Source organism: Mytilus californianus, unplaced genomic scaffold (genome assembly GCF_021869535.1).
Source record: "Mytilus californianus isolate M0D057914Y unplaced genomic scaffold, xbMytCali1.0.p SCAF_11, whole genome shotgun sequence".
Lineage (NCBI taxonomy): Eukaryota > Metazoa > Mollusca > Bivalvia > Mytilida > Mytilidae > Mytilus > Mytilus californianus.
Genome location: NW_026262593.1, coordinates 14,119,062 through 14,135,960, shown reverse-complemented (window position 1 = coordinate 14,135,960; position 16,899 = coordinate 14,119,062). Strand labels below are relative to the sequence as shown.

Below are 16,899 nucleotides of genomic sequence, written 5' to 3'. Positions count from 1 at the left end.
AGCATCAGTTACAGCATCAATAGTTTACTTATTTGCATAAAATTTGCATAAGTTTGGAAATTTTCGAAAATGCCTGATTTTCCAGAAATCTCTTGCGGTCGTATGAGTTAAACTAAAAATATTTTTTGTTCCAATTTTCAATTTTAAAAGAGTGTTTAGGTCAGTTTTAAACCCCAAAACGCCCCTAAAACCCAACAAAAGACAAATTTGACGATTTTGATAAAATACGTTTAACCCCTTCACCCCCAATCCCGCCTGTAGTCGTGATGGCGACCATCATTCTTTGATGGCCTGTATGACAATACATACTTTTTTAGAAACACAGTTTAGTCAATGTTGACCTCTCAAGGCCGTATTAAAATCGAAAAATAGACTGAAAATGACAATTTTTCAGTAGGGGTGGGTGCAAACAAACCAGAAATATACCACCTCCCACCCCACCTCCCACCCATGCCATCCGCTCCCAAATCTCAATACATGGTTTAATAGATCAGCATCAGTTACAGCATCAAGAGTCTACTAATTTGCATAAAATTTGCTTAAGCTTGCAAATTTTCGAAAATGCCTGATTTTCCAGAAATCTCTTGGGGTCGAATGAGTTAAACTAAAAATATTTTTGTTCCGATTTTCAACCTTAAAAGAGTATTTAGGTCAGTTTAAAACCCCAAAACGCCCCTAAAACCCAACAAAACACAAATTTGACGATTTTGATAAAATACGTTTAACCCCTTCGCCCCCAATCCCGCCTGTAGTCGTGATGGCGACCATCATTCTTTGATGGCCTGTATGACCCTACATACTTTTTAGAAACACAGTTTAGTCAATGTTCACCTCTCAAAGTTGTATTATATCGAAAAATAGACTGAAAATGACCATTTTTCAGTAGGGGTGGGTGCAAACCAACCAGAAATATACCACCTCCCACCCATGCCATCCGCCCCCTAATCTCAATACATAGTTTAATAGATCAGCATTAGTTAAAGCATCAAGAGTCTACTAATTTGCATATAATTTGCATAAGTTTTCAAATTTTCGAAAATGCCTAATTTCCCAGAAATCTCTTGGGGTCGAATGAGTTAAACTAAAAATATTTTTTTCCGATTTTCAACCTTAAAAGAGTGTTTTGGTCAGTTTCAAAGCCCACAACGCCCCTATAACCCAACAGAAGACAAATTTGACGATTTTGATAAAATACGTTTAACCCCTTCGCACCCAATCCCGCCTGTAGTCGTGATGGCGACCACCATTCTTGAATGACCCTCCATACTTTTTTAGAACTGCCCCAGCTCAACTGTCTTTAAAGCAGGGACTTCAACTATGCAATTCATGGTCCATAAACTCTTCTCAGATGTGTGATTATGAAAATATGCCAATTTTAATGGCCTTTTTAGTGTTCAAAATCGGAAAAACGTGAAAAGTAGCCAAAATCAGGTGGGGTTGGGAGTCTTTTTATGGCCACTACATTACTGGTATGGGCTGTAGGTATCACCTATTGTCATAAATACATGCATAGATGGTACAGGAACACAAGGAGGCCTAGGTATAATATGGCCAAAAGAAATGTGGTCTGTAAAATCTAAGTCAACGTTTTGTCAGAAATCGGTAAAAACGGACATTTAGGCATACTTGGCTAGCCAATAATAATTCCCCAGCAAGATTCTCAAGTCACATTTACTTCCAGTCAGTATGGATAGACTGCTGTAACTGTAAGGTAATACTTGAATGACAAAGAAACTAACTGTAAGGTAATACTTAAATGATAAAGAAACACAGTTAAGTCAATGTTCACCTCTCAAGGTCGTATTAAAATCGAAAAATAGACTGAAAATGACAATTTTTCAGTAGGGGTGGGTTCAAACCCACCAGAAAAATATACCAACTCCCACCCCACCCCCACCCATGCCATCCGCCCCCAAATCTCAATACATAGTTTAATAGATCAGCATCAGTTACAGCATCAAGAGTCTACTAGTTTGCATAAGTTTGCAAATTTTCGAAAATGTCTGATTTTCCAGAAATCTCTTGGGATCGAATGATTTAAACTAAAAATATTTTTTTTTCCCGATTTTCAATCTTAAAAGAGTGTTTAGGTCAGTTTTAAACCCCAAAACGCCCCTAAAACCCAACAGAAGACAAATATGACGATTTTGATAAAATATGTTTAAACTAAAAATATTTTTTTCCGATTTTCAACCTTAAAAGAGTGTTTTAGTCAGTTTTAAACCCCAAAACGCCCTTAAAACCCAACAGAAGACAAATTTGACGATTTTGATAAAATACGTTTAAACTAAAAATATTTTTTTCCGATTTTCAACCTTAAAAGAGTGTTTTGGTCAGTTTTTAACTCTAAAAGCCAACGGAAGACAAATTTGACGATTTTGATAAAATACGTTTAAACTACAAATATTGTTTTTCCGATTTTCAACCTTAAAAGAGTGTTTTGGTCAGTTTTAAACCCCTAAACGCCCCTATAACCCAACAGAAGACAAATTTGACGATTTTGATAAAATACGTTTAACGCCTTCACCCCTAATTCCGCCTGTAGTCGTGATGGCGACCAATATTCTTTGATGGCCTGTATGACCCTCCTTACTTTTTATACGCCTGTTTACGGGACGTATTATGGTATACCGTTGACCGTCTGTCCGTCCGTCTGTCGTCAACATGTCGGACATTAACTCAAAAAAGCTTTAACCAATATGCATGAAACTTTGGTGAATTGTTTATATCTATTGACGTGAGCTCCCTTTTGCTTTTTATAAATTTCAAATTTACAGTTTCTGAGTTTTGGGGTTTTATTCATTAAAAAAGGGGTGATTTTCCAGTTTTCCGACAATAACTCAAGAATGCTTTCACCAACTTGCAAGAAATTTTGGTGAATTGTTTATATCTATTGACATGAGCTCCTTTTCGATTTTTATAAATTTCGGATTTTACATTTCCGAGTTACAGGGTTTTATTCATAAAAAGGGGGATCTTCCAGTTTTTCGGACTGTAAATAATTTAAAAATGCTTTCAGCAGTTCTCATGAAACTTTGATGAATTGTTTATATATGTTGATGTAAGCTCCCTTTAGAATTTTATCAATTTTAGATTTTACATTTCTGAGTTATGGGGTTTTATTCATTAAAAAAGGGGGGGTTTTCCAGTTTTTGGACAATAACTCAAAAATGCTTTCAGCAGTTCTCATGAAACTTTAGTGAAACATTTATAGCTATTGATTTAATCTCCCTATTGATTTTCATATATTTCAAATATGACATTGAGAAGAAATTGAACTTTATTTGTTTATAGTCTGACAACAGATTTACTAAGAATTGCGCAATAGCACAGTATATTGCACAATAGCAAGAAATCTTTAATTGAATATAAATTCAATTCATATAACCAATTTCAAGTTCTTTGACTATATTTATTCAGAAACCTATAATATGTCATATATTTAATTACAACCCAAATTCAGACCTGTATCAAGCTTGAATATTGTGTCTCTTAGTTTAGTCAATGTTCACCTCTCAAGGTCGTATTAAAATCGAAATATAGACTGAAAATGACCATTTTTCAGTATTAGTGGGTTCCAACCCACCAGAAGATATACCACCTCCCACCCCACCCCCCAACCATGCCATCCGCCCCCAGATCTCAATACATAGTTTAATAGATCATCATCAGTTACAGCATAAAAAGTCTACTTATTAGTTCCCTACCGACGACGTCGAAGGGGACTTTAGGTTTACACTCCGTCCGTCTGTCTCTCTGTCCATCCGTCAGTCCAGCAAATAAGCTTTCCACACTTTTTTTCTTCGTTCTTGAAGATATTGATTCGATATTTAGTATATAGTTTTATCATGTCAAGTTATAGATCAAGTTCGAATTTTGTTCCGGTCTGATGATTTAGTCTAGAGTTATGGACCATATCTAATGTTAGAGTACTATGTTAATCCATATTTCTGTACAAAGGGAGATAACTCATTTTTTAAAAGACATTCTTTGTTAAATAATTTGAAGAATTGTTTGGCGGGTTTGTTTGTTATTTAGTATAAACTAATTTTCTGAATGATATATATATAAAAAAAAAATATGAAGAGAGATTTTGGCTTATATCTCTGAAACCAAAGCATTAAGAGCAAATCTGACGGAGTAAAATTGTTCATCAGGTCAAGATCTATCTGCCCTGAAATTTTCAGACAAATAAGACAACCCATTGTTAGGTTGCTGCCCATGAATTGGTAATTTTAAGTAATTTTGCAGGTTTTGGTTATTATCTTCAATATTATTATAGATAGAGATAAACTGTAAACACCAATGATGTACAGCAAAGTAAGATCTACATATAAGTCAACATGACCAAAATGGTCAATTGACCCCTTAAGGAGTTATTGCCTTTATAGTCATTTTTATCTTACCTGGCCCAAAGGGCCAAGTGAGCTTTTCTCATCACTTGGCGTCCGTCGTCCGTCGTCGTCGTCGTCGTCCGTCGTCGTTAACTTTTACAAAAATCTTCTCCTCTGAAACTACTTGGCGTAATTTAACCAAACTTGACCACAATCATCATTGGGGTATCTAGTTTAAAAAATGTGTCCAATGACCCGGCTAACCAACCAAGATGGCCGCCATGGCTAAAAATAGAACATAGGGGTAAAATGTAGATTTTGGCTTATATCTCTGAAACCAAAGCATTTTGAGCAAATCTGACGAGGATAAAATTGTTCATTAGGTCAAGATCTATCTGCCCTGAAATTTTCAGACCAATCAGGCAACACGTTGCTGGGTTGCTGCCCCTGAATTGGTAATTTTAAGAAAATTTTGCAGCTTTTGGTTATTATCTTGAATATTATTATAGATAGAGATAAACTGTAAACAGCAATAATGTACAGCAAAGTAAGATCTACAAATAAGTCAACTTGACCAAAATTGTCAATTGACCCCTTAAGGAGTTATAATAATAATTGCCCTTTATAGTAAATTTTTTACAATTTTCATAAATTTTGTAAATTTTTACAGAATATTTTCCACTAACTACTGGGCCAAGTTCATTATAGATAGAGATAATTGTAAGCAGCAAGAATGTTCAGTAATGTAAGATCTACAAACACATCACCATCACTAAAACACAATTTTCATGAATCCATCTGTGTCCTTTGCTTAATATGCACATAGACCAAGGTTAGCGACACAGGCTCTTTAGAGCCTCTAGTTTACAATTTATTGTAAATTTTTGTTATCTTTTACAAAAAATCTTCGTCTCCTCTAAAACTGCTGAGACAAATTTAACCAAACTTGGCAACAATCATCCTTAGGGTATCGAGTTTAAAAAATGTATCCGATGACCCTGCCTGCCAACCAACATGGCCGACATGGCTAAAAATAGAACATAGGAGTAAAATGCAGATTTAAGATCTATCAGCCCTGAAATTTTCAGACAAATCAGACAACCCGTAGTTGGGTTGCTGCCCCTGAATTGGTAATTTTAAGGAAATTTTGCAATTTTTGGTTATTATCTTGAATATTATTATAGATAGAGATAAACTGTAAACAGCAATAATGTTCAGCAAAGTAACCCCTCAAGGAGTTATTGCCCTTTAAAGTCAATTTTTAACAATTTTTATACGCGTGTCAAAAGTTTGACGGGACGTATTATGGTATACAAATGTCGTCCGTCCGACGTAAACATGTGGCACCGTAACTTGAGATCGACTTATCCAAATTTCATGAAACTTAATATAGTTGTTTCTTTTGATGATCAAACGATCTGTATACTTTTTGGTGAAAATAAGATTAAAACTTTTTGAGTTACGGTACTTAGTAACTAAAACAGGTGTGTGTTTTTTTTCACATGTCGCGCCGTATCTCAAAAACAATTTATGATTATTGCTTAAAACTTTACACACTTCTTAGTTATATTAATCTTAAGATCTGTATACTTTTTGGTGATGATTCAAAGTTTTATTTTTGAGCTATTGAGTATTTTGTAAAAAAAGGGGAGGGGTTTTTCACATGTCGCGCCGTATCTCAAAAACGATTTATGATTATTGCTTAAATTTTTACACACTTGTTAGTTATATTAATCTAAAGATCTGTATACTTTTTGGTTTTGATTCAAAATTTTATTTTAGAGATATTGATTTTTTTTTTTAAAAAGGGGGTTTTCACATGTCGCGCCGTATCTCAAAAACGATTTATGATTATTGCTTAGAATTTTACAAACTTCTTAGTTATATTAATCTAAAGATCTGTATACTTTTTGTTTTTGATTCAAAATTTTATTTTAGAGATATTGAGTTTTGTGAAAAAAAGAGGGGTTTTCGCATGTCGCGCGGTATGTCAGAAACTATTTATGATTATTGCATAAAAATTCACACACAAGACGACGAGCGTATCATGCGCTCATGGCGCAGCTGTTTCTTTGTTAATTTTTGTAATCTTTTACAAAAATCTTCTCTAAAACTACTGAGACAAATTTAACCAAACTTGGCCACAATCATCATTAGGGTATCTAGTTTAAAAAATGTATCCGATGACCTCGTCTACCAACCAACATGGCCGATATGGCTAAAAATAGAACATAGGGGGAAAATGCAAGTTTTGTCTATTATTTTTTGAACCGTTATAAATAGAGAAATGTTCAGAATAATGAGCTCTACCAATTGTCCATATACGTCAAAACTGTTAGACAAATTCTTTTAGGAGTTATTTCAGATTAATTGGAAATTTTACCATTTTTGGGAAAGACGGCTTGAAGCCGTCAAGTCCCTATATGTGCCTGGCCAGACTTCCAAGCCCCTCACGTCACTCATTTTGTTTTTATAGTTGGGGAAAACACCTCAAAATTTCATACTGAATTGATGAGAAGGAGACACACAAATGAACAGATTGACTTTGAACACTTTTTAACACATTTGCCTTCTGTATCTCGTGAAATTATCGTATCTTGAGCTCTCCTTAACATTATTTACGTTTCTTTTACAATCTGGAAAAATCAGTATTACGAAATATTCTAAATATATCCAACCTAGTGACGTCATGGTTGGAATTCCACACTAGGTAGAAGAGGGATATCCTTTCCTCATTATTAAAATCATTCACATACATCGTGTATGATTTAGAAATCGGTATTTGTTTATTTAAAAACATAATTATGTTTGCTGTAGATGATTCAAACATGCAATGCTTTGATTTGTAGGTCAACTTTCACGGTAGTCCGAGATTACTCTGACGTCCAACGGCTGTTTTGCCAGACAAGCTGGGGCCGTCGGACGTCAGAGCTCGTCCCATATCAAAAAGTGGATATTTGCCCGTCCAAAATAGATGCGCTGCTTCGTCGCTTCTGGTGCCAACGGACGGCCTTGGAATTATATAAATCGGGTATCAATTTGTTCGTTTTTCATTTATCTCTTCATTTATGTAAGTTTCACCTACCTGCCACCCTTTATTTTCTCATATTTAGACAGTTTTCACAGTGACCCACCGATTCTGGCATTTTGACTTTCATTTTGAAAGATTGTCATGTGATCACGAGAAAAAAGTAAGGCACAATGGACTATGGGAAATGATATATGCATATGACCCTAGGTCAATATGAATATATAATCTAACACCTCGCTCATTTACGATGCAAGCAATGTAAATATCCGAGAGCTTCCGAATGTTATCGTGGTTGGCACTAAATGCTTAATACCGATCTCCTGTAAAGGAGGTGAGAAATCGTGGTTGGCTACTAAATGTTAAATATCGATCTCCTATAAAGGAGGTGAAAAAAGTATAAACATTTGCATATTTGAGTCTCGAGGTCGCAAAATCTCTCGTAACATTTGAAAATAAAAGTAAAAATGTCTGCATCGATGGGTCACTGTGAAAACTGTCTAAATATGAGAAAATAAAGGGTGGCAGGTAGGTGAAACTTACATAAAATGAAGAGATAAATGAAAAATGAACAAATTGATACCCGATTTATATAATTCCAAGGCACCAGAAGCGACGAAGCAGCGCATCTATTTTGGACGGGCAAATATCCACTTTTTGATATGGGACGAGCTCTGACGTCCCACGGCCCCAGCTTGTCTGGCAAAACAGCCGTTGGACGTCAGAGTAATCTCGGACTACTTTCACGGTAAACAATGGGATACATGGGATTGGGGAGAGAAACGTCAGTTTTCATTCTTTTTTGTAACTGTATTGAGAATCTCTCCTCAAATACAGGAGCACCTCAAATTGATGAGTAATTATCCACCTAAAGAAAAGTTTCTGTATCTGAACACTTAAAATGTGATACTTATTATATGATAAGTAGTTTTCCATTAAAACAAAATTTTATGTACCAACATAATCATTGTAATATTAAAAAATATATAAAATTTTCAAATGGCTTTTTTTAATTTAAACATATTTAAATGGAAATTTAAAACTGAATAGACTTTATAGTCCGTACTTTATCGAGAAAAAATTTAAAATCTTAGAGCCCTGTCACAAAAAATGGAGAAATGCCCTAGCTTGCAGTTCAGTGGTATACAATAAAAAAAAATATATATTGTTGTAGTTTTTAAATGATAGAATTCAATTGAATTTTAGATAATTAACTTTCAACTTTAATGAAATGTTTTGAATTAGAAGGTGCCAATCTCTTTATTGGTCCAAATTGATTCTATGATGAATTCTTGGCTAAGGAAATGAAATTACATTATTAACCAACAATTAATTTCAATATTATCAATGTTTCTACATGTGTTTGCTCATTCTTTGTATGAAGACTATCAAAAGATACAAACAAACAAAATAGAAACATTTGCCGTCTTTTCCCTCAGAGCTTTTAAGCTCTTTGATTTTTCATTTTTGCTTATTATCATGATTATCATGAAAACTATGATATTTAGAGAGAAACATTTTTTTCCATTATGCCTTATATGATTTTAATTATAATAGATAAATAAACACTTTAAATCACAAAAATGATCAGCAAGGCAAGATCTATTAAAAAGTCAAATTTGGCCGATATAGTTAGTAGACTGTCACTCTTCATAGGAGTGATTGCCTTTAAATGAGGATTTTTTTTACCCTCTTTTGTGTTTTGAGCAAAACTAAAGAAGATAGAGAGAAACTAAACAGACTAAAAAATCAGTAATACAAGATCAACAAAATAGAGATTTTTGTCATGTAGTCTATTCTCGTCTACAATGTTGTAGAGTGTCCTTTGTTTGATATGCATATAGATCAAGGTGACCGACACAGGCTCTTTAGAGCCTTTAGTGGTTTACACCATGACAAGTTATAGAACAAGTTAGCATTTTGTTCCAGTATAATGAATTTTTACCTGGTAGGGGACTATGTATTGCCATGCAATACTCTCAGAATTCTTGTTTGCATATAATTTGCATAAGTTTGCAAATTTTCGAAAATGCCTGATTTTCCAGAAATCCCTTGGGGTCGAATGAGTTAAACTAAAAATATTTTTTTTCCGATTTTCAACCTTAAAAGAATGTTTTGGTCAGTTTTAAACCCCAAAACGCCCCTAAAACCCAACAGAAGACAAATTTGATAAAATACGTTGAACTAAAAATATTTTTTTTCCGATTTTCAACCTTAAAAGAGTGTTTTGGTCAGTTTTAAACACCAAAACGCCCCTAAAACCCAACAGAAGACAAATTTGACGATTTTGATAAAATACGTTTAACCCCTTCGCCCCCAATTCGACCACCATTCTTGATGGCCTGTATGACCTTCCATACTTTTTTAGATCTGCCTCGTTCAACTCCCTTTACAGCAGGGACTTTAACCATGCAATTCATAGCCATAAACTCTTCTTTGATGTGTGATTATGAACATATGGCAACTTTAATGGCCTTTTTAGAGTTCAAAATCGGAAAAACGTGAAAAGTAGCCAAAATCAGGTGGGGTTGGGAGTCTTTTTATGGCCACTACGTTACTGGTATGGGCTGTAGATATCAACTATTATCATAAATACTTGCATAGATGGTACAGGAACACAAGGAAGTATAATATGGCAAAAAGAAATGTGGTCTTTAAAATCTAGGTCACCGTTTTGTCAGAAATCGGTAAAAACGGACATTTAGGCATGCTTGGCTAGCCAATAATAATTCCCCAGCAAGATTCTCAAGTCACATTTACTTCCAGTCAGTATGGATAGCCTGATGTAACTGTAAGGTAATACTTGAATGACAAAGAAACACAGTTTAGTCAATGTTCACCTCTAAAGGTCGTATTAAAATCGAAAAATAGACTTAAAATGACCATTTTTCAGTACTGGTGGGTTCAAACCCAGCAGAAAATATACCACCTCCAACCCAACCCCCCACCCATGCCATCCGCCCCCAAAATCTCAATACATAGTTTAATAGATCAGCATCAGTTACATCATCAAGAGTTTACTAATTTGCATATAATTTGCATAAGTTTTCAAATTTTCGAAAATGCCTGATTTTCCAGAAATCTCTTTGGGTCGAATGAGTTAAACTAAACATATTTTCTCCGATTTTCAACCTTAAAAGAGTGTTTTGGTCAGTTTTAAACCCCAAAATGTCCCTATAACCCAACAGAAGACAAATTTGACGATTTTGATCAAATACGTTGAACCCCTTCGCCCCAATCCCGCCCGTAGTCGTGATGGCGACCACCAATCTTTGATGGCCTGTATGACACTCCATACTTTTTTAGAACTGCCCCATCTCAACCGTTTTTACAGCAGGGACTTCAAACATGCGATTCATGGTCCATAAACTCTTCTTAGATATGTGATTATGAAAATATGGCAAATTTAATTCCGTTTTTAAAGTTCAAAATCGAAAAAACGTGAAAAGTAGCCAAAATCACGTTGGGGTGGGAGTCTTTTTATGGCCACTACGTTACTGGTATGGGCTGTAGGTATCAACTATTATCATAAATACTTGCATAGATGGTACAGGAACACAAGGAGGTATGATATGGCCAAAAGAAATGTTGTCTTTAAAATCTTGGTCACCGTTTTGTCAGAAATTGGTAAAAACGGACATTTAGGCATACTTGGCTAGCCAATAATAATTCCCCAGCAAGATTCTCAAGTCACATTTACTTCCAGTCAGTATGGATAGACTGCTGTAACTGTACGGTAATACTTGAATGACAAAGAAACTAACTGTAAGGTAATACTTAAATGATAAAGAAACACAGTTAAGTCAATGTTCACCTCTCAAGGTCGTATTAAAATCGAAAAACCATTTTTCAGTATTGGTGGGTTCAAATCCACCAGAAAATATAGCACCTCCCACCCCACCACCCACCCATGTCATCCGCCCCCAAATCTCAATACATAGTTTAATAGATCAGCATCAGTTACATCATCAAGAGTCATCTAATTTGCATACGTTTGCAAATTTTCGAAAATGCCTGATTTTCCAGAAATTTCTTGGGGTCGAATGAGTTAAACGAAGAGTTCCCAATGGTGAAGTTCAAATCATCCCTTCGTAAATTTAACGGAAGCCATCACGAGTTGGTTGACCGTTATGGAATCACCGTTTCATGATATCGGATATGTTCCTTATGTCGTTACTACAATCCCCTTCCCTTTTCACGAATGTGACCTACCGAATTAGAATATTTACTGGGCTTGTAATAACATGAGCATCGCGACGGGTGCCACATGTGGAGCAGGATCTGCTTACCCTTCGAGAGCACCTGAGATCACCCCCAGATTTAAGTGGGGTTTGTGTTGCTTAGTCTTTGGTTTTCTATGTTGTGTCTTGTGTACTGTTAATTGTCTGTTTGTCTTTTTCTTTGTTAGACATGGCGTTAACGTTGTCAGTTTATTCCCGATCTATGAGTTTGACTGTCCCTCTGGTATCTTTCGCCCCTCTTTTAGAGATCAAGTTCGAATTTTGTTCCAATACAATGAATTTTTAATCGGTAAAGGACTATGTTTTGCCATGCAATACTCACAGAATGCTTGTTGACTTTAAGAAGACCCCTTTTAGCTCACCTGGTCCGAAAGGGCCAAGTGAGCTTTTCTCATCACTTTGGGTCCGTCGTCCGTCGTCGTCAGTTAACTTTTTACAAATTCTTCTCTTCAGAAACTACTGGTCCAAATTTACCCAAATTTAGCCACAATAAACATTGGGGTATTGAGTTTAAAAAATGTGTCCGACGACCTTGCCTGCCAACAAACATGGCCGCCATGGCTAAATGGAACATAGTGGTAAAATGCAGTTGTTGGCTTTTACTCTGAAACTAAAGCATTCAGAGTAAATCTGAAATGGGGTAAAAATGTTCATTAGGTTTTATTTGTTTGTCCTGCTATTTTCAGAAAAATCAGACAACACGTTGTTGGATTCATGCCCCCTGAACTAGTAATTTTAAGGAAATTTCGCAGTTTTTTGGTTCCTAATATCATCCTGAATATTATTGTAGATAGAGATAAAGTGTAAACAGGAATAGTGTTCAGCAAAGAAAGATCTACAAATAAGTCAAACATGACCAAAATTGTAATTTGACCGTATTAAGGAGTAATTGCCCTTTAAAGTCATTTTTTAAATTGGAGCCTCTAGTTAAAAATCTTATAGTTTTTGAAAAATCTAGAGAGAATCATGTCCTGCCAAATTTCTAATGGCATCTATACTGCTAAACGGTAGACACCGATTACCTTGTGCCGCAACTCATCTGAAACCATTGGAAATTCGAAATATATGACGTATAAATGTAGTGTTTTGTATTTCCTAGATTTGTCTTTGAAACCATCCTTTTTCAACAGAAAACGCCAATTTTGAAGAAAAAAATTAAATTTCGGAGACCTTTATCGATCTGTGTCTTATATGCTTTCGCGCATGCTAAGACATTGCAAGACGACATACTGCCCGCGAAATTTAAAAACTCTTTGTTTCAACACTTGCCCAATTGTACTGCACGGGCATCTTCTAGTATATCTCGAAAACAAGCGCATGGACACTTAATTTTTTTCTGTTTTTCTCATCCCTTTGCCTCTGTCGTCCGTCGTCGTCCGTCATTTTTTTACAAAAAACATCTTCTATACTTAGTCTACTGGGGCAAATAGATTGAAACTAAGCAACAATTTTCAATAAGGTATCTTGATTCTTGATTGAAAAATGTATCCGATGACCCTTTCATCAAATCAACATGGCAGCCATGGCTTAAAATAGAACAAAAGGGTTTACTATAGAAGTCAAGGGAAAATTGTAAAAAAAAACAATTTCAAATGGTCACAACTGGAAAACTAATTTAGATACTATAGTAATGATAAGGGGTTTTCATACAACAATGGGATTACCTGCTTAACAGTTACTACTGGGCCGAATTAAACCAAACTTGGCCTCAATCCTTATAAGGGTATCTAATACTATTTATTATAATATTTACATGATTGCTAAAACCGTAGATACAAGTGAGCGACACAGGCTCTTGAGAGCCCCTAGTTTAAATCTTAATCTTTGTCATTTATCTTGCTTATGTTAGTCTACAATTAAGAATCAACCTTTTAAATTTAAATTATACTATTGCTATTAAATATTATTATTTTATTCGCAACTATTGTGTTGAAAATGATTTATATTATTGTTTGCTTGACATTTGGTATTGGAGAAGAAGATAGCAAAATTTTTTCGACAACAATACTCAAAGAATGTATTTTCATTTTGTGATACTCGAATATGGCAATTTCAACACATGCGTTACTCATGAATGCGTTCAATGGAGGTATACTGCATGAGTTATGGTTATTATTTATATAATTGTCAGAATAGTACACTTGATCTGAACCGTTTTGTTTTTCCTCCCCAACAATCTATAATCTTAAAATAAAATGGTTTGACAATGCCTGCATCAAAGTAATAACATAATTCTCATTCGGCTATCATTAACATATTTTTGTTTTAGAAAACATACTTATTATGTTGCAGGAAGAAAAGGCAGTTTGAACATGCATATGGAAAAGGTTGTTCCAATCAGCTTTCCCTGTTTCATGGTACTACACCTGACATGTTAGATGTTATTGCAGAGCAGAATCTTGATCCTCGTCTAGCTGGAGATCGTATGGGTGCACGTTTAGGACAAGGAACGTATTTTGCTGTTTCCCCTGAATACTCTGATCTGTATGCAGAGTCAGACAGACAGGGGCATAAATTTATGTTTTTTGCCAATGTTTTGGCTGGTAAATCATGCATTGGAAAAACAGACTATAAGAGACCACCAATGAATCCAGATATAAAACCTCGATTATTTGACAGTTGTGTTGATAATGTCCAGAATCCGAAAGTTTACTGTATTTTTCATGATACTCAGTACTATCTGAAATATCTGATAGAGTATACATAAGTTCGAGTGTTTTGTTTGAATTTACAATTTTTTATTTATGTCTACATGATGTTTTGTCTGAGAATACCATAACAAGACGACAGGTTTCAAATTGATTGAAAATGTTTCCATAATTTTAGTTAAATACTGGTGAAAAATCATTTTGAAAAAGATTTAAACCTTTTATTACTTCATCATTTTTTATTTTATTTACGTGATAACTACAAAATATTACAATACTTTAAAATGAAGATGTCTTGGGTTATGCTGGCACTATTCCAGAATAAAATTTATGGGTAACGGGTTTGGTCAACACTTTTTGTAACCAGCTTTCTATAATTTGTAATTTCATTTTTATTTGAATTTTGTTTGCTACCATCCCCTTTCTCTGCTGAAAAAACACATGTAGTATCAAAAAGTTCCCATAATAGTTTTTGCTGAAATAACTCTCATAAATCTTTCGTTCTCTCGTTATATTAAGGTCGATAAAAATAGCATGAAAAGAAACATTATCTTTTCCTCGGAGTTCGGTATTTTTGTTATTACACTTTTTACACAAAATAATTTTACTAACATTAACTTTTTTAATTGCAATTAAAACATGACTTAGATACATTATATTATTTTAGTCTTGCAAGATTTTTGAGTTCTCTCACATTTGTAATTTGTGTTTTTAGTGATTTTAGTTGTTTTTGTGCTTTGACTGGTTCTGACAAGTTTGAGCGTTTCAAAAAATTTCTGTAGTTTGTTCTAATGTTATGCAATACCTTGCATTAATCAAAATCTCTTTCATTTGTACTCATTCAAAATAGCATTGTCCAACAGAATTGTTGTTTGCTGAGTGATAATTTCCAAGAACCATTTAAAAGCCAAAATACCTTGAGTTAGAGCATTTTTACCTTTACCTTAGTTTCAATATATTTACACAGTTTATAAATAATGTAATTTAATCAGTTCAACGAAGAAACACTACCGACTTGACGTGTGGTAGCTTCGGGGACTGACCCAAAAGGAAGTAAAAATCCAAATACTTTGAACTTAGTGTGTAAAATATGTTCTTGAAATTTTTGAAAGCATATTTTTTTTAAGAAAGGGCTTTTTGGTATTGAAACATTCATTTTTAAAAGGTGATAATTTTTAATAATCAACAGTTTTGTATATATGTTTTTTAAATATACGTTTTCATACTTTTTATGAATTTATAAATAACTGCTAAGGTATATTAACTAATTACATGTATATATCAATTAATTTATAGATAAAAACCCAGTAAGACCTATAACCAAACATTTTATGTTGTGTAATATAAATTACACGTATAACGTTTGTTTCTTTTTGCATTTGCAAATGTATGAATATGATCTAAAATCAATCTGGACAATTTTAGTTAAATTCTGAAAAAAAATGTGAAATCTGGATTGACAAAAGTCACAATAGTTAACTATTAGTCAATACAGACCAATTTTGTATTTGTAAAACATTATCAAAATTTCATATTTTCATGATATATATATGTAGATATATTCATCGGAAAAGGTTTTAAAATTTCCAAAAATATACTTTGATGAAAGAATACATTTGATATGTAATACCACCAAATCATGGTACGTCACATCCGGTTGCAAGATCCGGACGAAAATAGTTCGAAAAAAATATTCCCTTGTATTTGACAGTTGTAGGTAATTAATCCTACATTTTATTGCAGTAAAACATTTCTTGGTCATAACATATATCTATGGTATTTCAAAGCACCATTATTTTTTTCATTTGAATTTTAATAGAAATTTTGGAAATTTGAGGTTACATGGTTTCTAAAGCTTGTACACAGGTTAAATAAGGGATAAAATTAGATTGGTTAACCTCCAGTGATGGTTATTTTCTTATATGCAATGAAATGTTATGTGAAAATTTTTCTATAGTTTTGGACAGGATAAAACTTCAATCATGCCAAGTATTTTTTTATTTGAAACAAAGATAAATTCTGCACAATGTTTTGAAAAGTGCAAATTTAGCAAAGACTAATAGGGAAAAATCAATGGTGGTATTACACCTTGAAAGCCATATGGCACACTATGTAAGATTCTTAAATCTGCTTATTTGTAGAAATGTTTTTTTAATACAAATTGTCGATGAAATCATTCCTTTTTCTGAATTAACTGATTAAAGATCCGTGCAAGATTGAACAGCATTTAAAAAACAGACGTTAAAACCAGAAACGTACATAAAAAATCCAAAGTAGACATACAACGAACATACAAAAAATTAAAAAAAACAGGTGTCAAAAACGAAAACAGACGTCAAGAACAAAAACTGGTATAAAATTAAAAAAGCAGACGTTAAAATAGAAAACACAACAAAAACTAAAATGGGCATCAAATTAAAAACAAATGTAAAAAACGAAAGAAGACATACTATAGAAATAAAACAGAAAATAGAGTTCTATTACGGAAAAAGACATATAATTGATAACCAAACGTTAAAAGATAAAACAAAAATCAGAGGCTTAAACTAAAAATAGTACAAATACAAGAACTATCACTATCGCCACTGCCGATGTTGGATAATTTGGTCTTTAGAAAACTCTGGGCACATGCAAAGGGAGTGCATTAT

At 33.9% G+C, this 16,899-nt stretch overlaps 1 protein-coding gene across 3 annotated transcripts in view; it reads left to right on the top strand.

The window, feature by feature from the left end:
* LOC127719611 (uncharacterized) overlaps positions 1-16,472 on the top strand; it is an 85,042-nt gene extending 68,570 nt beyond the window's left edge. For all 3 annotated transcript variants that reach the window (XM_052225838.1, XM_052225836.1, XM_052225837.1), the window contains one exon: positions 13,896-16,472. In XM_052225838.1, the coding sequence (XP_052081798.1) occupies positions 13,896-14,310 (415 nt within the window). In that variant the 3' untranslated portion in view covers positions 14,311-16,472. The remainder of the gene's footprint in view (positions 1-13,895) is intronic.
* Positions 16,473-16,899: the final 427 nt, after the last annotated feature.